This window comes from Oncorhynchus mykiss, chromosome 23 (genome assembly GCF_057628025.1).
Source record: "Oncorhynchus mykiss isolate SJ-2025 chromosome 23, ASM5762802v1, whole genome shotgun sequence".
Classification (NCBI taxonomy): Eukaryota; Metazoa; Chordata; class Actinopteri; order Salmoniformes; family Salmonidae; genus Oncorhynchus; species Oncorhynchus mykiss.
This window is the reverse complement of record NC_143044.1, coordinates 27590904-27617022: the sequence shown is the minus strand read 5'-3', so window position 1 is coordinate 27617022 and position 26119 is coordinate 27590904. Positions and strand designations below refer to the sequence as shown.

The window sequence follows — 26119 nt, the reverse complement described above, 5'->3', positions numbered from 1 at the left end:
CATGGTGAAATTTCTGAACAATTTCCTTCCTTTCCATCAACTGTTAGGAAGGACATGTATCTTTCTAGTGATTGGGTATATTGATATACCAACCAATGCCTTATTAATAACTTTACCATGCTCAAAGGGATCATTAAAGCTGACAGTCCCCAAAATCGGGCACTAGAATTACTTTTAAAAATATGTACCTTAACATGACTTATTTTATTGATTTCCCACCGTTTTAGAAGTCAGAAGACAGCCATCCGGACCTTCCTTATTTTAGGTTTAAAGAAGTGTGTAGGCCGCATTATTTTTGTATTTAACTAGGCAAGTCAGTTAAGAACAAATTCTTATTTACAATGACGGTCTACCCCGGCCAAACCCGGACGACGCTGGCCCAATTGTACGCCGACCTATGGGACTCCCAATCACGGCCGGTTGTGATACAGCCAACAACCAGAGGGAGGCAAATACACGTTTATTCGACAGAGGACTTCGACATTGTCCAAGTATTACGTTGGCGGCAGCTCAGAAAAAATAAATAAATAAATAGAGCCCTTTACATAGCCCTTATCCCCTAAAGCAGAGAGGCATGCTGTTAAAATGGCCCAAATGTTGATTTAGATGTTCACAAATGTAACAAATTTTGACTATAACTAAAATCATATGTTTGGTAAAGTAATGAAGAAGGTGAAATATATGGGGTAGATGTTCCTAAAATAGATTCTAACTATATATGGACATTTGATAAAGTATGAAAAGGCTTAATTCACACATTTTTTATTATTTTTATCATACCATCATATTTGTATATGTTTTAGTATACTTCTATTGTGTACTAGATCTTATGGGTTGAAAAGGCTTTTTTCTTTCTCTGGCATAAATAAACAATTCCAGGTGAAAGCCAAAGGTCCTAACTTTCTGGGGGGGGGGGACACTACTACATGAATAAAATATTGCCTTCTTACTAGATTGAAGACAAAAACAATAGCGAAACAGTGCAAAACGTCTGTCAGCTCAACTGGGTTTAAAGTAAAGAAACAAGAAGAAGTGTTTTTTTATTGCATTCGAAAAAATAAACTCTAGCACACTAGTAATCTTGATTTGAAAGCATCAATATTACCAGTGTGCTGGAGTTTTTTCTTATATTTAATAAGTATATTGTTTGCTCCATGCACCTGGTCTCACGCTCAGCTGTGTGAGTTACTTGTTCATATTTTCATTGCACTGCCATGTCATCACTATAACACCCATTTTAATTGTTAGCAGAAACATTCTAGAAAAGTAACTTGTGAGAAATGAAGAAGAAAAAAAATACAATAATTGACTGAATTCAATACATGGTGAAAGAAAAGAAAAACAGATTATATTATAACTGCAATATCTGCTATCACTGAAAAGACTCAAAGCAGTTTGAACTTGTCATTATCCACTAGGTAAAACAATCTATTCAAAAAACAAAAACAAAACACAAAAACATGAAAGGATAAAGTATTTTTGAGGATTCAGAGAAAAGCCAGTGATGACAACAATGACGTATTGTATCATAAAAGCAGCAGGACAAGTGCTAGTCAAACAGTATTTATCAGTGCTAAAGGTCAATCACTTGGCTATGTCATACCAGTGACTTGCAGATCGTAGAACAGGATGATTTGGAATATAGAATACACACTGTTATTGTTGGACAAACTGTAACCTGTAAACATCCTTTATTGGCACTGATGCCCACACGTTTCAGCAGGGTTGAATGTGTAGCACCATGTTTCATGGTCACGGATGTGTGTGTGTGTGTGTGTCAGTGGAGGCTGGTGGGAGGAGCTATAGGAGGACAGGCTCATTGTAATATCTGGAATGGTATTAATGGATCGGAGTCACCAACATGTGGTTTCCATTTATTCCCTTTTAGCCATTGCAATCATCAGCCATAGCACCTCCCACCAGCCTTCCCTGGTGTTTGTGTGTGTATTACCGCGGTAATGGTGTGTGTATACACTGAATATACAAAACATTAAGAACACCTTCCTAATATTGAGTTGTATACCCCTCCTCTTTCCCCTCAGAACAGCCTTAATTCGTCGGGGGGAATGGACTCTACAAGGTGTTGAAAGCATTCCACAGGGATGCTGGCCAATTTTGACTCCAATGCTTCTCACGGTTGTGTCAAGTTGGCTGGATGTCCTTTGGGTGGTGGACCATTCTTGATACACACGGGAAACTGTTGAGTGTGAAAAACCCAGCAGCGTTGCAGTTCTTGACACAAACCGGTGCCCCTGGCACCTACCTACTAACATACCCTGTTCAAAGGCACTTACATTTTTTGTCTTGCCCATTCACTATCTGAATGGCACACATACACAACCAATGTCTCAATTATCTCAAAGCTTAAAAATTATTCTTTAACCTGTCTCCTCTCCTTTATCTGCACTGATTGAAGTGGATTTAACAAGTGACATCAATAAGATATACCTTTCACCTGGTCAGTTAATGTCATAGAAAGAGCAGGTGTACATAATATTTTGTACAATCAGTGATCTATGTGTGTGTGTGTCTCCTACAGTAGGGGTATACGTGAGGGCTCCCAGAGTTTGCGTGCTAATTGACTACAGTGTTGTAGTATGTACTCTGTTGGGATGACTCCTAGATGGACTGTCAGCAGCTCATAACACTTCACCACCTCCCCCTGGTGGCTCTTACTGTAGTAGCGCAACAGCTTCCTGTGGAGGGGAACAGGAGCACACACACACTCCTGTAATACAGCCATGAATACTAGAGAATGCATTATACACACACCCACAGAGAACCTCCTCCTCACCTGTAGTAGTCCCAGGCCAGCATTCCGATGGGGGCGGAGTCATTGGGCAGTATTGGCAGGTCCTTTACTTCCAGCTTGTAGCCCTGATTGGTCAGGTGACAGAGGTCAAGGGTCATACAAACAATGACGTTCTAGAACATTCCAATGGAAAAATCCAGCTTGGTATACCCAACATTGAGGTAATTTACCGTTTCGTTTTCGAACCAGAGGAAGTAGCAGAAGAAGTAGTCTCCATCTCTCAGAGTGACAGTGGAATAACCCTTCTGTAGGTAAATCCTCGATGTATTAACCAGGCCCCATACCTACAGAGAGAGACCGAGAAGAAAAGAAGAAAGAGAGCGAGAGATACAGAGAGGGAGAGAAACAGAGATATACAGACAGAGAGAGACCGAGAAGAAAAGAAGAAAGAGAGCAAGAGATACAGAGAGGGAGAGAAACAGAGATATACATACAGAGAGAGACTGAGAAATCATCAGTGAAATCCATTTACTAAAAATATCAAACCAGCTTTACATTTACAGAGGCAACTTTTGATTTCCCATATGCATTGAGAGCCTACTTTAGTTGATTACAATCTCAAACTAGTGGATAACTCTTAGACAACCCTCTAGAACCAGTGTAGATGGTACAGTCTAACCTTGCCCTTTATGAAGTGAGCCAGTGGCCCCTTTCCTAGCTCAGAGGTTGCGCGGTCTGTGATGTTGAGAGATGGCGCGATCATCTGACCAGCGGTGCGGTCGACGTAGATGAAATGGATCAGGCCCGGGAACTCCTCAAGGTACGTAATATCCGCTGTGTTAAGGTCAATACACCTCACAACACACAGATACAGTACAACACAGAGCCTAATACCACAACACTACAGTAACATCATCTGGAGTAAATACACTTGACAATCTCTTGTCTAGAGATATCTGTCCAACCTGGTCAAACTAGTGTACAGTAGCAACATTTGGTTCGATTTCAACGAGCTGCATGATTACATTCTACCCCTTCAGTGACATACAGTAGACATTTCATCCAATATATAAATAAAAACTGTCTGTGACACACCAGGGCACAACATACCTCATGGATAGCTATCAGCTCCTATTGCTTTAAAATGCTCTGGAAATGGGGAAACATGGGGGTCTGCACTGAAACCATTGGAGATTTAGCCTGACAATGGGAGTTTCTACAATAATTTACTTATTGCTCCCGGTTAGTCAAGATCAGGGGTGGCCAACCCTCTTGGAGAACAACTGGGTGTTTTGGTCAAACGCTACCTCTTCTAAAGACTTTGTATAGGCTACCCCTTCTCTTTAATACACCAACCCTACATCTAACCTCATAATATTAGGAGCACAAGCATAGGAAATAAGGGGCCATTTGAGATTTCTAACATGGCTCCAGAGGGCGGGGTTAATGTGAGGCAGGATATGACACCATGGTGATGTTTCTCTTACTCTTCACCAACAGGAAGTCTTTCCAATCCATCAATTTCTCCCTGAGAGAGGGGGGGGGGGGGGGGGGGGGGGTTGAAAGGAGGAAGGACAAGAGGAGGGAGAGAGAATAGAGAAGATAAGAATAGTATCTTCAACTGTACAGGTATCCAGAGCTCTGTCCTACAGGCCTTTACACAATACATACAGCACTGGTTGGTTGCTATTGAGAGAAATAATATTAGCTAGTCCTGGGCCTCATACGTACTGCACCATGGTGAGAGCTCTGTCCTGTAGACTGGGTGATAGACGCTGTGGATTCCCTCCTCCAACTGTGTTCTCTGTGATGAAACATTGTCTGTAGACTCCACACAGCTGACTCTTCATAGTACGACACCAGGGAACCAGGCTAGGGACAGAGTTTAGAGATAACATAATGATACACATCTTGCCAAATGCTAAATGGACCCATGGCAAATCAAATCAAAGTTTGATGGTTGCGTGCACAGATTTGCAGATGTTATCGCAAGAGCAGAAAAATGCTTATATTTTCTAGCTCAAACAAACAAACCAACAAACAAACAAACAAACAAACAAAAACACACACACAAAAGTATTTAGTCAGCCACCAATTGTGCAAAAAAGATGAGAGAGGCCTGTAATTTTCATCATAGGTACACTTCAACTATGACAGACAAAATTATAATTTATTTTCTCCAGAAAATCACATTGTAGGATTTTTAATGAATTTATTTGCAAATTATAGTGGAAAAATAAGTATTTGGTCAATAACAAAAGTATAAATCAATACTTTGTTATATACCCTTTGTTGGCAATGACAGAGGTCAAACGTTTCCTGAAAGTCTTCACAAGGTTTTCACACACTGCTGGTATTTTGGCCCATTCCTCCATGCAGATCTCCTCTAGAGCAGTGATGTTTTTGGGGCTGTTGCTGGGCAACAAGGACTTTCAACTCCCTCCAAAGATTTTCTATGGGGTTGAGATCTGGAGACTGGCTAGGCCACTCCAGGACCTTGAAATGCTTCTTACGAAGCCACTCCTTCGTTGCCCGGGCGGTGTGTTTGGGATCATTGTCATGCTGAAAGACCCAGCCACGTTTCATCTTCAATGCCCTTGCTGATGGAAGGAGGTTTTCACTCAAAATCCCACGATACATGGCCCCATTCATTCTTTCCTTTACACGGATCAGTCGTCCTGGTCCCTTTGCAGAAAAACAGCCCCAAAGCATAATGTTTCCACCCCTATGCATCACAGTAGGTATGGTGTTCTTTGGATGCAACTCAGCATTCTTTGTCCTCCAAACACGACGAGTTGAGTTTTTACCAAAAAGTTATATTTTGGTTTCATCTGACCATATGACATTCTCCCAATCTTCTTCTGGATCATCCAAATGCTCTCTAGCAAACTTCAGACCGGCCTGGACATGTACTGGCTTAAGCAGGGGGACACATCTGGCACTGCAGGATTTGAGTCCCTGGCGGCGTAGTGTGTTACTGATGGTAGGCTTTGTTACTTTGGTCCCAGCTCTCTGCAGGTCATTCACTAGGTCCCCCCGTGTGGTTCTGGGATTTTTGCTCACCGTTCTTGTGATCATTTTGACCCCACGGGGTGAGATCTTGCGTGGAGCCCCAGATTGAGGGAGATTATCAGTGGTCTTGTATGTCTTCCATTTTCCTAATAATTGCTCCCACAGTTGATTTCTTCAAACCAAGCTGCGTACCTATTGCAGATTCAGTCTTCCCAGCCTGGTGCAGGTCTACAATTTTGTTTCTGGTGTCCTTTGACAGCTCTTTGGTCTTGGCCATAGTGGAGTTTGGAGTGTGACTGTTTGAGGTTGTGGACAGGTGTCTTTTATACTGATAACAAGTTCAAACAGGTGCCATTAATACAGGTAACGAGTGGAGGACAGAGGAGCCTCTTAAAGAAGAAGTTACAGGTCTGTGAGAGACAGAAATCTTGCTTGTTTGTAGGTAACCAAATACTTATTTTCCACCATAATTTGCAAATAAATTCATTAAAAATCCTACAATGTGATTTTCTGGATTTTTCCCCCTCATTTTGTCTGTCATAGTTGAAGTGTACCTATGATGAAAATTACAGGCCTCTCATCTTTTTAAGTGGGAGAACTTGCACAATTGGTGGCTGACTAAATACTTTTTTGCCCGACCCTATGCCCCACTGTGTGTGTATGTATGCATGTATATATATATATATATACACACACAGGTAACGAGTGGACTCTACAAGGTGTTGAAAGAGTTCCACAGGGATGCTGGCCCATTTTGACTCATATATATATATATATATATATATAAAAAATGTAGACCCACACATATACACACTGTATCTAATCCTCCAGATCTACAGTAGAACATAGGGAGCAGGGCTAGGGGTCGACATGGGATTGGGACATATAGAGCAGGTGGCAGTAGACAAGACACTTACTCCTTGCTGAAGCCAGGTCCTCCTCTGGTGAATGCGCGGCTCTTAAACTCTGTCCACACACTCTGTAGCTGGGACGTCTGAAAGAGACGAGACCAGCAGATGTGTTATAAATACTTTAGCAATGTTTTTATGTAACATTTTGGGCGACTTGACCATAGAATTGTGTGTTATAGATCTGTCATTCTCAATGAAAGCAAGTTTAAGACGCTGTAGATATGTTCTATGTGTGCTATTTCTATGCTTCCCGTTCTTAAGTTTATTTTCTGCGTCTTACTTCCGGTTTTGTACACCAGCTTCAAATAGCTGAAAATACAATATTTTGGGTTATGGAAAATATATTTCACAGAGGTTAAGATGGTACAATGATTCTCTACGCAATACTTGCTTGTTTTGTCACAAACTGAAATGAGGTTTTAAATGTCACTGGCAGCATATCAAATGCTTTTCAATGACATTACACCCACCTGTATGTCTGAGGTTCCCAATGCCCTAATGAACTTGTCCAGTTTGTTGCGGAGGTCCTGTATGGACGTCTGGCCGCGGGCCGCTGACCCCTCCAGACCTTCACTCAGACGCTTCTCCAACTTAGCAAATGCCTCCAGGAACACATAGACTGACATGGCCAGGTTACTGTTAGGTATCTACAGAGAGAGAAGGAATGAGGGAGAGATAGAGAGAGCAGTCTTATCTCAGTGACAAGTTACTGCCATCTTCTGGTCTGATTTAAAATAACACCCACAGTTGTGCGATTTGCATGATTTGCCTACTCTTTCTCTTTGAATGTGTGTGTCTGTGTGTATATATGTGTGTGTATACAGACCTTAGTGAGCAGCACCAGAGTGATGCCCGGCCAGAGTGGCAGACAGTACATGGAGTGAGGCATCATGGGATAGCAGCCCTCCTTCAGCGTGACCTCTAGGAAGACTCTGCTAGGGTTTGAGGGGTCAGGGGGAGGAGCTTCCAGGGTCTGGAGACTGTCCTCTGCCATCTGAAGACAGAATGTTATTTACATTAATTTAATCTCATGAGAAGTTATACTATATAGAATCCAAAGAACATGCAAATCCAAGAGCTTTGAGCAAGAGCAAGTTTCAAACAGATAAAATAAAATGACCCTCCAAGGTCTGTCTAATTTAAATGCATGATTTATGAGAAAGTCTAAGGTACATGCATTTCTCTAGTTAGGATCCAGCTCTTTTTGGTGCAGTAATGCAGTGTTGCCATTTTGTCCTAATGGCCTGGCCCTATACTACAAATCTGGTTTGAGGAAATAGCAAGGTAACTTTCATCAACTCTGAGGTTAACTCGGGAAAACTGGTGTCACAAAAGTGGCTCACCTTTTAGCCAGGTACATTAATGTGGCAACGAATCCTTCAGAACTAACTTGATCCGGGGCATGCTAACTCAGGGCTAACTTCACTTATCCTGAATGAAGTGTCTGAGACACGAGTAGAGGACCAATTTAAATCAGCTTCCCTCCCTCTCACAAAGAATCCGTCATCATCCCCTTAATTTGAGGAAGACTATTTATTAAACATTTTATAAAATCAACATTTTTGTGTGTTTAAAAACCTATCACACTACACATTTAGTAATACCAAAATACATTTGAAACTTTTGTATGACATTTTGTACCACAACAGCGAAAATCTTTTTTTTCAGCTGAAAGACAATGCCCAGAGCTTACCCACGATGTTGCACAACGATTTAAGTAAATTAGTCATCGTTTTAGTCAAGGTATAGTAGATTAGGGGTTGAAGTGGGAAATCCAAAGTGGGAACTTCATGGAAATCCGTGTCAGTTTTCTTCATTATTATATTTCATAATACAAAATGATCAACAACTTACATACATCAAACAAAACACAGGTTTAAACAAGAAAATACATGCACAAATTGTTATATATATATATATATATATATATATATATATATATATATATATATATATATATATATATATACACACATACATACACACACACACACACACACACACATACATACATTACATATATACACACCCGTTCAAAAGTTATTTTGTCCTTTAAAATAACACCAAATTAATCAGAAATACAGTGTAGACATTGTTAATGTTGTAAATTACTATTGTAGCTGGAAACAGCAGATTTTTTATGGAATAAATACATAGTCATACAGAGGCCCATTATTAGCATCACTCCTGTGTTCCAATGGCACGTTGTGTTAGCTAATTCAAGTTTGTAATTTTAAAAAGGCTAATTGATCATTAGAACACTTTTTTGCAATTATATTAGCACAGCTGAAAACTGACCTTCTTTAGACTAGTTGAGTATCTGGAGCATCAGCATTTGTGGGTTTGATTCTCATCGCACACCAGCGACTCCTGTGGCGGGCCGGGCGCAGTGCACGCTAACCAAGGTTGCCAGGTGCACGGTGTTTCCTCCGACACATTGGTGCGGCTGGCTTCCGGGTTGGATGCACGCTGTGTTAAGAAGCAGTGCGGCTTGGTTGGGTTGTGTATCGGAGGACTTGGGGAGAAAAAGGGGTAAAAAAGGTTTTTTTTAAATCTCCTGAGAGAATTAGAAATTGGGCTAAAAGAGCATGTGAGTTACAATAAAGATGATGAAAATAGCATTGTCAAGTTTAACTGTTACTATGACCCATCTGCCATCCTGTGAAGATGTGGATTCTAGAATGTTGCCTTTAAACTTGTGGATAAGCGTCAAACACCAGCAGAATGGTTTGATCCATGACTGAAATAGGCCATGACTGAAATAGGCCATGACTGAAATAGGCCATGTCTTCCAAAATTTCAAGTCACTTTACACAAATGAGTTTCCTGAAGAAAAACTACATCTGCATTACTGCGTTTACAATATAAAAATGAGGCTTTCTTTTTGTAAGATCTCTCAAACTCCTAGCATTCAGGCTACCGATAGAGAGAGTTGAAAACAAACTCCTGCATTAAAAAATAAAGAGACACAAACTAGACAGATGTAGTAATGTGAACAATAAAACAAACAGTAAACATTGAGAGGGTTAATCGGACAGAAAACGACACTCAGTTGAGGTAGCGGTGGTTAACAGTATAACAAATCCCTTTTATCTTTTTTGGGTTGGCAAGTGTTCATAAATTGTACTTCGAACTGTAAATTTACTCGTGGCAGTACAGTAAATGTACTCTTGGCAGTACTCACAGTTCAAGTGTGGTTCATGTCAGAGCTAGCCAGTAATCTTTCTTCCTTCGGTGAACACGTGTTCCCTTGAACCCAGCCTTCTTTCCCTCGTCGTACTTTCTGTATAATTGGCCACAGTTTCTCCCTGGCAATCTGATCCTGCGGAATCAGAGCCTCTTTGATGCGGAGCTTCTTCTCATCCAGAAACGTGTTCCCTTTGGCCATTTTCCAGATGATGTCCCTGTAGTGGCGCATAGTGAAGCGCAGGATGACATTGCGAGGGGGACGGAGCCACCTTTCCCAGGATATCAAATCAAATTTTATTTGTCACATACACATGGTTAGCAGATGTTAATGCGAGTGTAGCGAAATGCTTGTGCTTCTAGTTCCGACAATGCAGTAATAACCAACGAGTAATCTAGCTAACAATTCCAAAACTACTACCTTATACACACAAGTGTAAAGGGATAAAAAATATGTAATGACTACTTCTCTAATTTCCTCTCCCTCTACCTCTTTTACACCTTGGATTTTCAGATCCCACCTGCAAGAGTACCATTGAAGTTCAGCTACATTCTCACACAGCTCATTATTTGGGGATTGCAGTTTCTTCAGCTCGTTCTCTAGGAACGTTATATTATCCTTGTTCTCGTTCACAACTGTGTGAAGCTGACGGACAGTCTCTGACAAATGATCAATCTTTCTTGATGTTTCTTCAGTAGCCCGCTCTATGATGGACACTTTGGAGAACGTAGCGTCTTGTTTAGTAGTCAGGGTCTGGATTGCAGAGAAAAGTTCAGACATGGAATTGTCCTCTTTCACTTTTTTCTCCTGTGGATTTTTAATTGGGGTCAGAGGTAAAGAGGTTGCAATGATCTCTTCCTGGTCCGTCCTGTTCTTTCTCTTGCTTGAGCTAGCGACATCTTGTGTATCCATGCTGCTCTGGCTCTCATCCGTAGCTAGCTAGCATGCCTGCAGTCTTCTGTGAAGCTTGGATATTCCATATTTTCTTGTTTTCCTGTCGTGTTCTTCGCATTCAACTTGACACAAACGCTAAACTTGCCATTTGTAGCTAAAATAAGTTATAGTTAGTTTCTTGCTACATTGATAGCCAATATTAGACTGTTAACCACCTAACCCTCAGTTGCTTGGACAAGCGAGAAAACAATCCCTCTCACAGCGACGCCATCTTGGCTCCGGAAATCGTATCAATGCTGTGCGTTTCCCCAATGAGATGACGTGCAAATAAATACTTTTCAGGGCTGGGTTTTATTTGAATGTTACCACCCAATCCACTGGCTACAGGTTATCTATAAGTCTCTGCTAGGTAAAGCCCCGCCTTATCTGAGCACACTGGTCACCCGAGCAGCACCCACTCGTAGCACGCGTTCCAGCAGATATATCTCACTGGTCACCCCAAAGCCAATTCCTCCTTTGTCCGTCTTTCCTTACAGTTCTCTGCTCGCCCATGACTGGAACGAATAGCAAAGATCTCTGAAGCTGGAGACTCACATCTCCCTCACTAGCTTTAAGCACCAGCTGTCAGAGCAGTTTACAGATCACTGCACCTGTACTTAGCCTATCTGTAAACAGCCAATCTATCTACCTACCTACCTCATCCCCATACTGGTATTTATTTATTTTGCTCCTTTGCACCCCAGTATCTCTACCTGCACATTCATCTTCTGCCAATCTACCATTCCAGTGTTTAATTGCTATATTGTAATTACTTCGCCACCATGGCCTATTTATTTCCTTAACTTACCTCATTTGCACTCACTGTATATAGACTTTTTTCTTTTGTTCTACTGTATGTTTTGTTTATTCCATGTGTAACTAACTCTGTGTTGTTGTATGTGTCGAATTGCTACGCTTTATCTTGGCCAGGTCGCAGTTGCAAATGAGAACTTGTTCTCAACTAGCCTACCTGGTTAAATAAAGGTGAAATAAAATAAATAAATAAATGGCATGTTTATTACTCAGAAACTCCTGAAATGTTCTTCCTCTTCACAAGTCTCAACGTCCATTTGGGCACCTGAGCCATGGAGCAAATTAAAATAGGAGGTGCATACTTCTGTTTGTGCACCTGCACATTTTTTTACCAGATAATTATCATAATACATGGGATAATTTTTTTATTGAAAATTAAAAAAAAGACAATTTTATAAAATGATATGATTGCATTTTGCAACCCTGCTCCCCCTGTTGCCCCAAGATGAATGATTTGGACCACTTAAGTTTGGCTTCCCTACATACGCCACAGCTAGAAAGCACTATATCACAACAAATGTCTATCCAATAATGAAAAATCACCCACGAGGAAATTGCTTATCTATTTTTTTTGTGCTGTTAGATTTGTATTGGTGTTTCATCCAATACGCTAAGGGTGTTGTTACATATAATTGTCACGATCAACATCCACGTTCGTAACATGGATGAAGCCTGAGTTGGAATGTTCATCTAACTGAAGCTGACCAGCTTTAGAAAATCCTGAGTATATCTAACTTGCGTCATAGTATTCAGTCGTGGCCAAAAGTTGAGAATGCTCCAAATATAAATGTTCACAAAGTCTGCTGCCTCAGTTTGTATGATGGCAATTTGCATATACTCCAGAATGTTATGAAGAGTGATCAGATGAATTGCAATTATTTGCAAAATCCCTCTTTGTCATGCAAATTACCTGAATCCCCAAAAAACATTTCCACTGCATTTCAGCCCTGCCACAAAAGGACCAGCTGACATGTCAGTGATCCTCTCGTTAACATAGGTGTGAGTGTTGACGAGGATAAGGCTGGAGATCACTCTGTCATGCTGATTGAGTTCAAATAACAGACTGGAAGTTTCAAAAAGGAGGGTGGTTCTTGGAATCATTGTTCTTCTGTCAATCATGGTTACCTGCAAGGATTGCATTGCTTTGCACAAAAAGGGCTTCACAGGCAAGAATATTACTGCCAGTAAGATTGCACCTAAATCAACCATTTATCGGATCATCAAGAACTTCAAGGAGAGCAGTTCAATTGTTGTGAAGAAGGCTTCAGGGCGCCCAAGAAAGTCCAGCAAGCGCCAGGACTGTCTCCTAAAGTTGATTCAGCTGCGGGGCACCAACAGTACAGAGCTTGCTCAGGAATGGCAGCAGGCAGGTGTGAGTGCATCTGCACGCACAGTGAGGCGAAGACTTTTGGAGGATGGCCTGGTGTCAAGAAGGGCAGCAAAGAAGCCACTTCACTCCAGGAAAAACATCAGAGACAAACTGATATTCTGCAAAAGGTACAGGGATTGGACTGCTGGTGGACAAACAAAAACCCACAAATTCTGACAAACTCCAAGCATTGATTATGCAAGAATGGGCTGCCATGTGGTCCAGAAGTTAATTGACAGCATGCCAGGGCGGATTGCAGAGGTCTTGAAAAAGAAGGGTCAACACTGCAAATATTGACTTTGCGTCAACTTCATGTAATTGTCAATAAAAGCCTTTGAGACTTATGAAATGCTTGTAATTGTATTCCATAGTAACATCTGATAAAAAATATCTAAAGACACTGAGGCAGCAGATTTTGTGTCATTCTCAAAACTTTTGGCCATGACTGTACACCCCTCCCCCCCAAGCTCACCTGAATGTCTGGATCCAAAAACTGGAACACAGGAGTACCGCTCCCCACATGACAGCTCTCTTCATGACAGCTCTCTTCATGATAGCTCTCTTCATAACAGCTCTCTTCATGCCTGCTCTCCTCATGCCTGCTCTCCTCATGCCTGCTCTCCTCATGCCTGCCTGCAAAGAGAGCGAGCAGAGGGTTAGTGAGTTGAAACAAAGGCAGTGGAAGTATAGCATATCACTGCACCGAGCCACATAGGCAAAAATGACAGAGCACGGCACAGACACCTACCTGAATTAACAGAGTCCCTGTCAGTCCCAGAGTCCCTATTAGTAGGGGAAGGCTCTGGAGTGTAGAATATATCTGGGGCTGAGGTGTTCTCCACATCCTGCACACACACGACACAGTTATTAAACTTCTGAAGCATTCAGACAGAGTATGATATTCTTCTTCTTTCACTCTCAGTGCTCCTACCTCGGGGGCAGTATCCTCCAGGTCGATGTTGCTAGGATACATGTTCTGCACCATGACGATAAGAGCCAGCAGGTCAGACGAGGTGAGGGTACTAGCGTTACGACTGTGGGGGAGAGGAGAGGGGTGGATAGAAAGGTACTCAGAGCAGGTTTGGGGGTCAATTCGAGTCACTCAATTCAGGAAGTGATTTGAATTTAAAATTCAGAAATGTTTTTTTTTTTTTTTTAAATAGCTCCACCTTTTCAGTTTATTGAGGAAGCATTGAAAATGAATACAACTGAATTGGAATTTCAGTTAATTTCCTGATTTGACCCCAACCCTGATTCAGAGGCACCTCCCTCTGTACGTGATTTGCAATGTCATTATGTGAAAATGCTCTTTATTATGTGAAAAAGTGACGTTACAGTGGCCCGTCAACCTTGTGTAGAAAGCGTGTAGGTTTGTGAGAATGGTAATGGACAGTAACCTGGAATAGAAGGCTAGTAGTTTGGTCTTAATAGAAATGGACAGTAACCTGGAATAGAAGGCTAGTAGTTTGGTGTGCACCAGTATGAATGCATGGAGGACCTCCTCTCCTGCTCTCTCCACACTACTGTTGATCTGCTGCACCAAGCGACGCTCCAGAAACTCTATACACTGTTCACATAGAGTAGGATGGATCAACCTCTCTACTGCCTGATGGAGGGAGACAGAGACATACGTTATATATACAGTACCAGTCAAAGTTGACACCTACTCATTCAAGGGTTTGTCTTTATTTTTACTATTTTCCACATTGTAGAATAATAGTGAAGACATCAAAACTATGAAATAACACATATGGAATCATGTAGTAACCAAAAAGTGTTAAACAAATCCAAATATATTTGAGATTCTTCAATGTAGCCACCCTTTGCCTTGATGACAGCTTTGTACAATCTTGGAATTCTCTCAACCAGCTTCATGAGGTAGTCACCTGGAATGCTTTCAATTAACAGGTGTGCCTTGTTAAAAGTTAATTTGTGGAATTTCTTTCCTTTTTAATGCATTTGAGCCAATCAGTTGTTGTGACCAGGTAGGGGTGGTATACAGAAGATAGCCCTATTTGGTAAAAGACCAAGTCTATATTATGGCAAGAACAGCTCAAATAAGCAAAGAGAAACGACAGTCCATCATTACTTCAAGACATGAAGGTCAGTCTATCCTGAACATTTCAAGAACTTTTTAAGTTTCTTCAAGCTTAGTCGCAAAAGCCATCAAGCGCTATGATGAAACTGGCTCTCATGAGGACTACCACAGGAAAGGAAGACCCAGAGTTACCTCTGCTGCAGAGGATAACTTCATTAGAGTTACCAGCCTCAGAAATTGCAGCCCAAATAAATGCTATACAGTTCAAGTAACAGACACATCTCAACATCAACTGGAGACTGCGTGAATCAGACCTTCATGGTCGAATTGCTGTAAAGAAACGACTCCTAAAGGACACCAATAAGAAGAAGAGACTTGCTTGGGCCAACAAACACGAGCAATGGACATTAGACCGGTGGAAATCTGTCCTTTGGTCTGAATTCCAAGAGTGTGCAAAGCTGTCATCAAGGCAGTGGGTGGCTACTTTGAAGAATCTCAAACATAATATATTTTGATTTGTTTAACCCTTTTTTGGTTACTACAGGATTCCATATCTGTTTTTTCATAGTGTTGACATCTTCACTATTATTCTACAATGTAGAAAATAGTAAAAAAATAAAGAGAAACCCTTGAATGTGGTGTGTCCAAACATTTGACTGGTACTGTATGTTGTCGTGGAGGTCAAAACTACATTTCCACATTGGGGAGAAGAGTGAGTATAGTACAGTTTACAGTACAATTTCCTCCACATTATAAACTGTGGTTCGAGGCCTGAATGCTGATTGGCTGACAGCCATGGTATATCAGACGTGTACTACAGGTATGACAATTTTTACAATTTTTACAATTTTTACTGCTCTAATCACGTTGGTAACCAGTTTATAATAGCAATAAGGCACCTCAGGGGTTTGTGGTGTATAGCCAATATATTTATTTTATTTATCCGTTATTTTACCAAGTAAGTTGACTGAGAACAAGTTCTCATTTGCAGCAACGACCTGGGGAATAGTTTCAGGGGAGAGGAGGGGGATGAATGAGCCAATTGTAAACTGGGGATTATTAGGTGACCGTGATGGTTTGAGGGTCAGATTGTGAATTTAATATACCACAGCTAAGGGCTGTATCCAGGCACTCCGCAGTGCGTTGTGACTAAGAACATCCCTTAGCTGTGGTATATTGGTCATATACCACACCCCATCTGGCCCTATTGCTTATTTCTACAGTACCTCTACTAAAAAGCTCTGGTCCTGCTCTTGGAGGCGGCTGTAGGTCTCCAGGAGGTTCTGTAGATATTTCCATAGATTGGTCCTCTGCTCTGTGTCCTGAGGACGCAGCCTGGAGAGAAACCACAAAGCCCATTAGGACACAAGTCCATCTGTCACACACAAACACAGCTCTAATGAACTTCATAAGATAAGAGTCATGTCATACTCTTTCCTGATTAGGGTGCTGCTGAGGGTAACCATGCCGAAGAGGACCTCAATCATCTTCTTCATCACGTAAATCTTCCTCTTCAGATCCTCCTCGCCCTCTTCTCTGTCTCCGTTCACAGCGATGTACAGACACTCCTCAAACTGTCAATCAACATCTCAATCAGTCAATATTTTCATCAATCAAATAATCAATCACTCAATCACCCCTAATCAGTTCCCATTCACACACAGCGATGTACTACACGTCCCAAGCTCTTTATTAACACAACCGAGAGGCTTGGATTGGTGTAAGGAATATGGAGGACGCTCCTCTTAGTTTGTTGGAAGACTCACATGGCTAACAACTATCTAGTCCTTTGAGATCCGTGAACACCGGAAGGTGTAGGGGCAAGAAGCAGAAAAGATAGTCATTTGGTCTGAATGGAACTGCTGTTAGCTATTGGCCACGTCATCGTAACCCATTTACAGAGCCACACCGTCTGATCCCATGACTACTGCGAGGTTCAGGCAGGCTCACATGATGTGAAGCTTTACTGAACAGCAGGCTTTCACTTTTACTACAGCACAGTAGAGGAACTGTATTTGAGTGGCTTATGCGCTCAAATGAGTTGTAGGGGAGAGTGGGGTAATTTTTGATATTTTTTTTTTTTTTTTTACATTCAGCATCACTCTGTCAAGGGAAATATAGTATTCTTTCTAACAAAGATACTGTAGCTACATACACTACCGTTTAAAAGTTTGGGGTCACAGAAATGTCCTTGTTTTTGAAAGAAAAGCATATTTTTTGTCCATTAAAATAACATCAAATTGATCAGAAATACAGTGTAGACATTGTTAATGTTGTAAATGACTATTGTAGCTGGAAACGGCAGATTTTTTATGGAATAGCTACATAGGCGTACAGAGGCCCATTATCAGCAACCATCCCTCCTGTGTTCCAACGGCATGTTGTGTTAGCTAATCCAAGTTAATAATTGTAAAAGGCTAATTGACCATTAGAAAACCCTTTTGCAATTATGATAGCACAGCTGAAAACTGTTGTTCTGATTAAAGAAGCAATAATACGAACCTTCTTTAGACTAGTTGAGTATCTGGAGCATCAACATTTGTGGGTTCGATTACAGGCTCAAAATGGCCTGAAAATAATAACTTTATTTTGAAACTTGTTAGTCTATTCTTGTTTTGAGAAATTGCCAAGAAACTGAAGATCTTATACAATGCTGCGTACTACTCCCTTCACAGAACAGCTCTAACCAGAAAGAGAGAGCTGGGAGGCCCCGGTGCACAACTGAGCAAGAGGACAAGTACATTAGCGTGTCCAGTTTGAGAAACAGACGCCTCACAAGTCCTCAACTGACAGCTTCATTAAATAGTACAATTTACCATGGGTATGGGGTAAGTTGAGTTGCTGGACAGGGTGAATTAAGCCACCTACACATTTCTGTACTGAATGAAATATTACCACTACCTTTTTAAAACCATGTCTATCTTTATTTCACAAACCCAATTACTTTTTGGTATTTTAATCATATTGTAACACAGGCATAACACCTAACAAACACTTTGACCTTTTTAAAACACTTGTAACATAGGCCAGGCCCTGTTGTTACCTCATTTCCCAACGCCTGGGAAGAAAACACTTACATTTACTCAACTTGCCATGGGCTCAACCATTGGCTCAACTTAGCCCAAGGCAAATATTTTGACTATATACAGCGGAGAGAACAAGTATTTGATTCACTGCCGATTTTGCAGATTTTCCTACTTACAAAGCATGTAGAGGTCTGTAATTTTTATCATAGGTACACTTCAACTGTGAGAGACGAAATCTAAAACAAAAATCCAGAAAATCACATTGTATGATTTTTAAGTAAATCATTTGCATTTTATTGCATGACATAAGTATTTGATCACCTACCAACCAGCAATCACAGACCTGTCAGTTTTTCTTTAAGAAGGCCTCCTGTTCTCCACTCATTACCTGTATTAACTGCACCTGTTTGAACTCGTTACCTGTATAAAAGACACCTGTCCACACACTCAATCAAACAGACTCCAACCTCTCCACAATGGCCAAGACCAGAGAGCTGTGTAAGGACATCAGGGCTAAAATTGTAGACCTGCACAAGGCTGGGATGGGCTACAGGACAATAGGCAAGCAGCTTAGTGAGAAGGCAACAACTGTTGGCGGAATTATTAGAAAATGGAAGAAGTTCAAGATGACGGTCAATCACCCTCAGTCTGGGGCTCCATGCAATATCTCACCTCGTGGGGCATCAATGATCATGAGGAAGGTGAGGGATCAGCCCAGAACTACATGGCTGGACCTGGTCAATGACCTGATGAGAGCTGGGACCACAGTCTCAAAGAAAACCATTAGTAACACACTACGCCGTCATGGATTAAAATCCTGCAGCTCACGCAAGGTCCCCCTGCTCAAGCCAGCGCATGTCCAGGCCCGTCTGAAGTTTGCCAATGACCATCTGAATGATCCAGAGGAGGAATGGGAGAAGGTCATGTGGTCTGATGAGACAAAAATAGAGCTTTTTGGTCTAAACTCCACTCGCCGTGTTTGGAGGAAGAAGAAGGATGAGTACAACCCCAAGAACACCATCCCAACCGTGAAGCATGGAGGTGGAAACATCATTCTTTGGGGATGCTTTTCTACTAAGGGGACAGGAAGACGGCACCGTATTGAGGGGAGGATGGATGGGGCCATGTATCGCGAGATCTTGGCCAACAACCTCCTTCCCTCAGTAAGAGCATTGAAGATGGGTCGTGGCTGGGTCTTCCAGCATGACAACGACCCGACACACACAGCCAGGGCACCTAAGGAGTGGCTCCGTAAGAAGCATCTCAAGGTCCTGGAGTGGCCTAGCCAGTCTCCAGACCTGAACCCAATTGAAAATCTTTGGAGGGAGCTGAAAGTCCGTATTGCCCAGCGACAGCCCCCAAATCTGAAGGATCGGGAGAAGGTCTGTATGGAGGAGTGGGCCAAAATCCCTGCTGCTGTGTGTGCAAACCTGGTCAAGAACTACAGGAAACGTATGATCTCTGTAATTGCAAACAAACGTTTATATACCAAATATTAGGTTCTGCTTTTCTAATGTATCAAATACTTATGTCATGCAATAAAATGCAAATTAATTACTTAAAAATCATAATGTGATTTTCTGGATTTTTGTTTTAGATTCCGTCTCTCACAGTTGAAGTGTACCTATGATAAAAATTAGACCTCTACATGCTTTGTAAGTAGGAAAACCTGCAAAATTGTCAGCGCATCAAATACTTGTTCTCCCCACTGTAAGCCCACATAGTTACAAGAATGCACTTTCATGCTAAGTTTGAGACCTCATATTGAATCTTATAGAGACCCCAACTGATATACAGAACAATCGTAAAAATATCTACTTTGGTGTAGAAACAAGCATCACCAAACCTCTACCTGATAAATTAGTTTGCACTTGGTGAAAATCCATTGTTTTGGATGCAACTTGCTTACTACTTTTTCCATGTGGTTTCTTCTTCACAGACTCCATGAAATGATGACCTCTTCCTAAATATATGGCCAATTGATACATTTTATGTATGGTTTCCTAGAAACAAGGTTGGCTCAACTTACCCCACTCTCCTCTACAATTATTTTATGACCATTCTTTACTATGGGCATAGTTCTCTCACAAATTGCCCTGTATCTGTTGATGTGTTTTTGTGTCATGACGCAACATTAGTTTCCTGTGTGTGTGTGTGTATTACCTGATGTAGCACATAGGTGTGGTTGTTCTCAGTACTAAAGGATGTATAGCTGTCTCCCAGTCTGTCCACCATGGTACTGCAGGAGATGATGATGGGGGCAAACAGAGTGTTGATGCTGTCCTCAAATGCTGGTGGCTGGGAGGGATGGAAAGAGACACTCAACCATATCCTTCACCGGAATCTCTCCTCATAACCCCAATAATCTGCTCTGGAATGACTATGAGGGATTATGGTACTACATGAACCAGCCAACATGTCTACAACCCCTGTCGGACAGACCAGAGAGTTCAGCAAGTCACAGAAACGTGATATGAATGAGGTCACTGGGGATATTTGGGTTAATCCATATATGCAATATGCTATCATTGCTTCTATATTAATGTAATAGACAAGATGACTTGAACCATCCTGTAACCCTCGCCCGCTCCCGTCTTACCTTCTCCCCCTCTTCCTGTGACGCGCCATACTGCTCCTGGATGTTGAGTTCAAACTCTGGGTCTGTCCAATAGAAGAGGACCTCAGCGCTCTCGCTGGCTATCAGCAGACACTTCATAGTGGGATCTTATCTGTAGCAACCAACCATACCAGCACTGTTGTCATCTGCAGAATATGCAGGTTTTGTTTTATTTTTTATTTAACTAGGCAAGACACAGTAAGCTTACAGTTTGAAAAATTCTTTGCCCTACACACAGCCCTTAAATAGGCTAAGCAAATGATTCGTAAGAAGCTCATTTTTTGCCATATTACAGGAAACCACGGAACAACATTACACTGCAATTGGATAGAAATTAGCCTTCATGCAAAGATAGATTTATAATGGAGTTACCACATTTGTGATATCTTGGAAAACAGAATAACAGTGTTTGTATAACTGGCTCTACTTACATAGCTGGTATGAGGGAATAACATAAATTATTCTCATATCAACAATGTATGTGGAATTCATGAAGAGGACAAACCACTTACAATTTTCTACTCATAATTTACTCATAATTTAATTAATTCTCTGATAAATGTATTTGTAGAGTGGTCATATGATGAAGAGCATGGTAAATAAGAAGAGCACCAAGCCTTGCCAAACTCTATCATGCAACACGAGTCAAACATCCAGACTATGCGGATTGTCTTCAGTGATCACCAACGCATGGCTGACAGGTCGGACAGGGGTAGCGCAACGTAAAATATAGCGTTTACCCATATGGGACTTCGAAGTTTGCCTTCTAACGCTCATACAATAACATTATAAATATGTCATGCACATAGCTGACATTAGCCTATTCTATAGGCATATTCAACGTGACAAATATATGTTTTACACAATTCATTTCTATTAGGATATTCTTGCACCCATCAGTAGGCTATAAGAATAACAACACGTTACACAAAGTAACTTACCTGTGGCCTATCAGTTATGCATCATATTTACCCCTCCGTGATTTCCACCAGTTTAATCAGATGTTGTTCAAATGTACCTCTTCGTTCGAAACCCTTAGCTTTCCGATTATAAACGATCATACTTTGAAACTCTATCGCAACATTTCTCAACTCAGCTTCCGTGGTGAATCTTGGAGCCGAATCATGTGACACTAACAGCGCTTTAACAGCGGAAGCTAAGCTCCTCCTAGATATATGACTCAAAATTAAACGCAGGTCTATGATCAGTTTTCCCTCCTGATGCGTTCTCTTAGAAACGGCGAAGGTAAAATAAAACTGACTAGAGATCAGTGTTTAGTTTTTGACGTTGGTTCCCAGGCGGTGAAAGGATAATCCTTTAAAAACATTTTTTTAAGGGTAATCCTTTCATTGGGGGTAGATAATTAGGTGAGTTAAAGTCATGTGCTGAAGACTAGACTAAAGCCATGATTCTGACACAGTTGTAATGATCTGGTATTCATTGAATGTATTATGGTGTTGTGTGTCTTTGGTGTGTGTGTGTGCGTGCGTGTGTACATACGTGCGTGCATGGAGAGAGATTTCATGTGTCATTCACTTACTTCCTTGTGAGATTCATAGGCCTACATTATTGTATCACATGAGATAAGTAGCCTAGCCTACATATTGAGCAGAATCATTTGTTTCATTGTCAAGACAGGCACATCATTATTATTAGAAAGGATGTTCAGAGTTATACAAATTTAACCCTGATTATGCAACTATCTTTGAGCAAAGTAAAAAGAAACACACACATGTACGCACACACACACGTACGCACACACACACACACACACACACACACACACACACACACACACACACACACACACACACACACACACACACACACACACACACACACAAATGGAGATCTAGTGGAATTTTGGAACGTTCCTTTTTCCTTAAAAAAAGGATCTTAAAAGGTTATAAATTAATGGGCAGAACAAATCTGCGCCTGTGGGGACATTCTAGAATACTCTGAATAGTCTGAGTTTGGCTTCTGGCAGACCATTCATGTTTCTGGGTCTAGCTACTAATCTGTACAATCAGTTTCCAGCGGCTGGATGTTCATGGACGTTTTTTTAAGCTGACTACTGTATACACAGAGTAAACATAGCAAAGTGGCCTGCAGAAATCCTTAAATGTTTCAAAAATGGATCAATGGAAAATGGATAAACAGTGTGTGTGTGTGTGTGTGTGTGTGTGTGTGTGTGTGTGTGTGTGTGTGTGTGCGTGCACACGCGCACATATTTGTGTGTGTGTTCTTCAAAATGGATCACAGCGTATAAACAGAGTTAGCCAGGGTATGGTTACAGCTACCTCTGTTAAAGAGTCGCTGTCACGCAAAGGTATCTAGAACAACGGTATCCAGAACAAAGGTATCCAGAACAACTGTGTAGTGTCCCAAACCGCGCCACCATCAGATTGGGTCAAAAGAAACGGCGCACAGAGGTCATAATCACAAAGTACTGGTTTAGAAGAAGCTGAGCTGTCCAAACAAAAGTTTCCCAGAATTTCCTGATGAGAGCACTGGATAAGATTCTGCTAAATGGTCAGAGCGTCAGTTCAGAAGTATGGGTTGGATGGATCAGAATCAGATCTGGAAGGGCAACACATAACACACAACACACACTTATGTCCGTCCATGAGCTCTAGGCTTAACGTTCACTTCAGCACTCTACAGACAATATTTCTTACTCTGTGAAGTCTTTTCTGTTTAGCACTGTTTCCTTTGTGCACTTCATTATTTTATTCAATGAATTCAGCCATGAGAAATACAAAGTGTTGAACTCTAAAAAGCCATGTTCCTGGCATAAACATATGTGTATGTGTTTGGCAGAGACAGTTGTTTGTGTCAGTTCATCCCTGTATGTGTGACAGACTACATCATGAGGATCAGGTCTTGGGAGTTGTAATCAAATGAACTGTGAAATCTCTCTGATGTTGTTTTCCTGAGAAACTCCAGTCCAGTTTTCACTTTGAACGTGTTTCTGGAGATCAGTGTGTGGATCAGTGTGCTTTTCTCTCTCCTTTGTGTGTGTGGGTGTATGTGTGTGTGTGTGTGTGGGTGCGTACATTTGTGCATGCGTGCATGTTCTTGCTTGTGTGTGTGGTTCACTTAATTTTGCACAAATAAAGGGTCCTTAAGGTGAGTGAAGTGCTTTGATGATTTAAGGGCTGATTGTGGATACATATACTGTTGCCTTCAGACCAAAACATGCACAAAGAGAGAGAGACAGAACCCCGCTTTCTCTTACCAGGACCACTGGCTAAATTAACCAAGTGTGACTGAGTCTGGTACTCTGTTTAAAAGTAAACCAGTTTGGCCCTTTTAAGATGAACCATATGTGGGATGGAGACTGGGTTCTTCAGGCTAATTTCTGAACAGGTCTGTGATATTTATATGAAGTCACAATTCTGTACATTATGCAAGTTCAGTGATTAGGTTCATGACTCTTGAAGGACTGCCAACACAATGTCACTATTTCTAAATATCCAACATAAAAGTACACTGTTCAACAAGTATTTGAACACCACACACTGTTGTACTCAAGGCCGGCTCTGACAAGCTTCCCTGGGTAGACCTCGTCACCTAAAAGAAAATAATAGATATCATATTTGTTTCACAGCAGCGTAAACTCTCAACAGTACTGTGTCTGGTTTATGGTCCGCTGCTAGCCCCCCACAGCCCATACAAACCCTCTCCTCTCCTCTGAAGGCCTTGATAATTAGTTGAGTAGTTATATCAGGTGTGCTGGTATAGGACTGGAACAAAAACGTGCAAGGACAAATATTGTCTATTATATTGACAAGATAGTCAAGTGGCAGCTCTAGCAATGGAAATACATGTCCTCAAAGATGGAAGGCAGGCAGGACGAGGTGAGGTCAGATGAGACCTAGCAGTTAGAGCGTTGGGCCGGTTACCAAAAAGTTGCTGGTTCAAATCCCTGACCCAACAAGGTGAACAGAAATTTGTCGATGTGCTTTAGAGCAAGGCACTTAACCCTAATTGCTTCTGTAAGTTGCTCTGGATAAGAGCGCCTGCTAAATGACTCAAATGTAGCCAATGAGAGGGCAGATATGCATGTGAACAACAAGCCATAGATAAGGGACTCATTTTCATATCTGTGTCATTATAGCATCTGGAACAGCCTGGGCAAGAGCATGGGCAGCACCATTGAGTCTATAACCCTTTTAAAGTAGTCCATTTTCTTCTTCGCCATTGGCTGATTGCGCCCAACTCATAGGAATCCCCACCCAGTTGACTACTTTAAAATGGTGGGAGCCCTCATCCATGCTAAAAGTCCTCTATCTATCTCTATCAAAACAGACACAATTCTGATGTAAAGTTGCCAAAATGCCACGTGCGTCACCTTATATCAGTACATTCATAACAATCTAACCATTTGGAAATTGATGGAAATTGATGTCAAATATATCACTAGCCACTTTAAACAATGCTACTTAATAGAATGTTTACATACCTACATTACTCATCTCATATGTATATGTATATACTGTACTCTATATCATCTACTGCATCTTTATGTAATACATGTATCACTAGCCACTTTAACTATGCCACTTTGTTTACATTGCTCATCACATATGTACAGTGGGGCAAAAAAGTATTTAGTCAGCCACCAATTGTCCAGGTTCTCCAACTTAAAAAGATGAGAGAGGCGTGTAATTTTACACCATAATTTGCAAATAAATTCATAAAAAATCCTACAATGTGATTTTCTGGATTTTTTTCCTAATTTTGTCTGTCATAGTTGAAGTGTACCTATGATGAAAATTACAAGCCTCTCTCATCCTTTTAAGTGGGAGAACTTGCACAATTGGTGGCTGACTAAATACTTTTTTGCCCCACTGTATATACTGTACTCGATACCATCTACTGCATCTTGCCTATGCCGTTCTGCACCATCACTCATTCATATCTTTATGTACATATTCTTTATCCCTTTACACTTGTGTGTATAAGGTAGTCGTTTTGGAATTGTTAGGTTAGATTACTCGTTGGTTATTACTGCATTGTCGGAACTAGAAGCACAAGCATTTCGCTACACTCGCATTAACATCTGCTAACCATGTGTATGTGACAAATAAATTTGATTTGATTACTAAACTTATATTTGATCAAATAAGTATCATGTAGAAAATTATCGATGACATTTTTTGTAGACCAAATTCGACATTCTCTCATTGAACTCCATATGACTGTGGGCTTATTTTTGTGGACAGATTTTGGGCGGATCAAAACTTCTCACTTGGCCTCTTCCTTTCTGGCAAGGACCAGTGTAGTGAAACACTGAATTTACCTGGTTCTGAAGCATTGGGGACTTACCCTGACCCAGCTTGGTCGGGCCGAGCCTAGCCTTGCGAATGTTTCCCATCAACCACTGACCCTCCACCTCTCTCTGACAGAACAGGACTCTCCCTCTCCACAACACAGCAAAGCCTGATTACAGCTGCCC

The 26119-nt window shown here is 41.2% G+C and overlaps 1 protein-coding gene across 3 annotated transcripts; it reads right to left on the bottom strand.

The window, feature by feature from the left end:
- Positions 1 to 746: 746 nt before the first annotated feature.
- Positions 747 to 21823, bottom strand: hps1 (HPS1 biogenesis of lysosomal organelles complex 3 subunit 1). Of its 3 annotated transcripts, none has more exons than XM_090217215.1 (18): positions 21600 to 21823; positions 20641 to 20804; positions 20205 to 20339; positions 16447 to 16589; positions 16242 to 16350; positions 14423 to 14583; positions 13909 to 14011; positions 13726 to 13822; positions 13450 to 13610; positions 7502 to 7669; positions 7146 to 7322; positions 6682 to 6758; positions 4484 to 4624; positions 4216 to 4280; positions 3432 to 3577; positions 2983 to 3096; positions 2795 to 2877; positions 747 to 2696 (listed from the first exon to the last, which is right to left on the bottom strand). In XM_090217215.1, exons 2-18 carry the CDS (start codon positions 20755 to 20757, stop codon positions 2534 to 2536), a joined length of 2160 nt encoding a protein of 719 aa, XP_090073341.1. In that variant the 5' UTR covers positions 20758 to 20804; positions 21600 to 21823; the 3' UTR covers positions 747 to 2533. The 3 variants fall into 3 exon arrangements, with proteins under 3 accessions (XP_090073341.1, XP_090073340.1, XP_090073339.1); XM_090217214.1 differs by having other exon boundaries at positions 20641 to 20770; positions 21600 to 21803; XM_090217213.1 differs by having other exon boundaries at positions 14375 to 14583; positions 20641 to 20770; positions 21600 to 21792.
- Positions 21824 to 26119: the final 4296 nt, after the last annotated feature.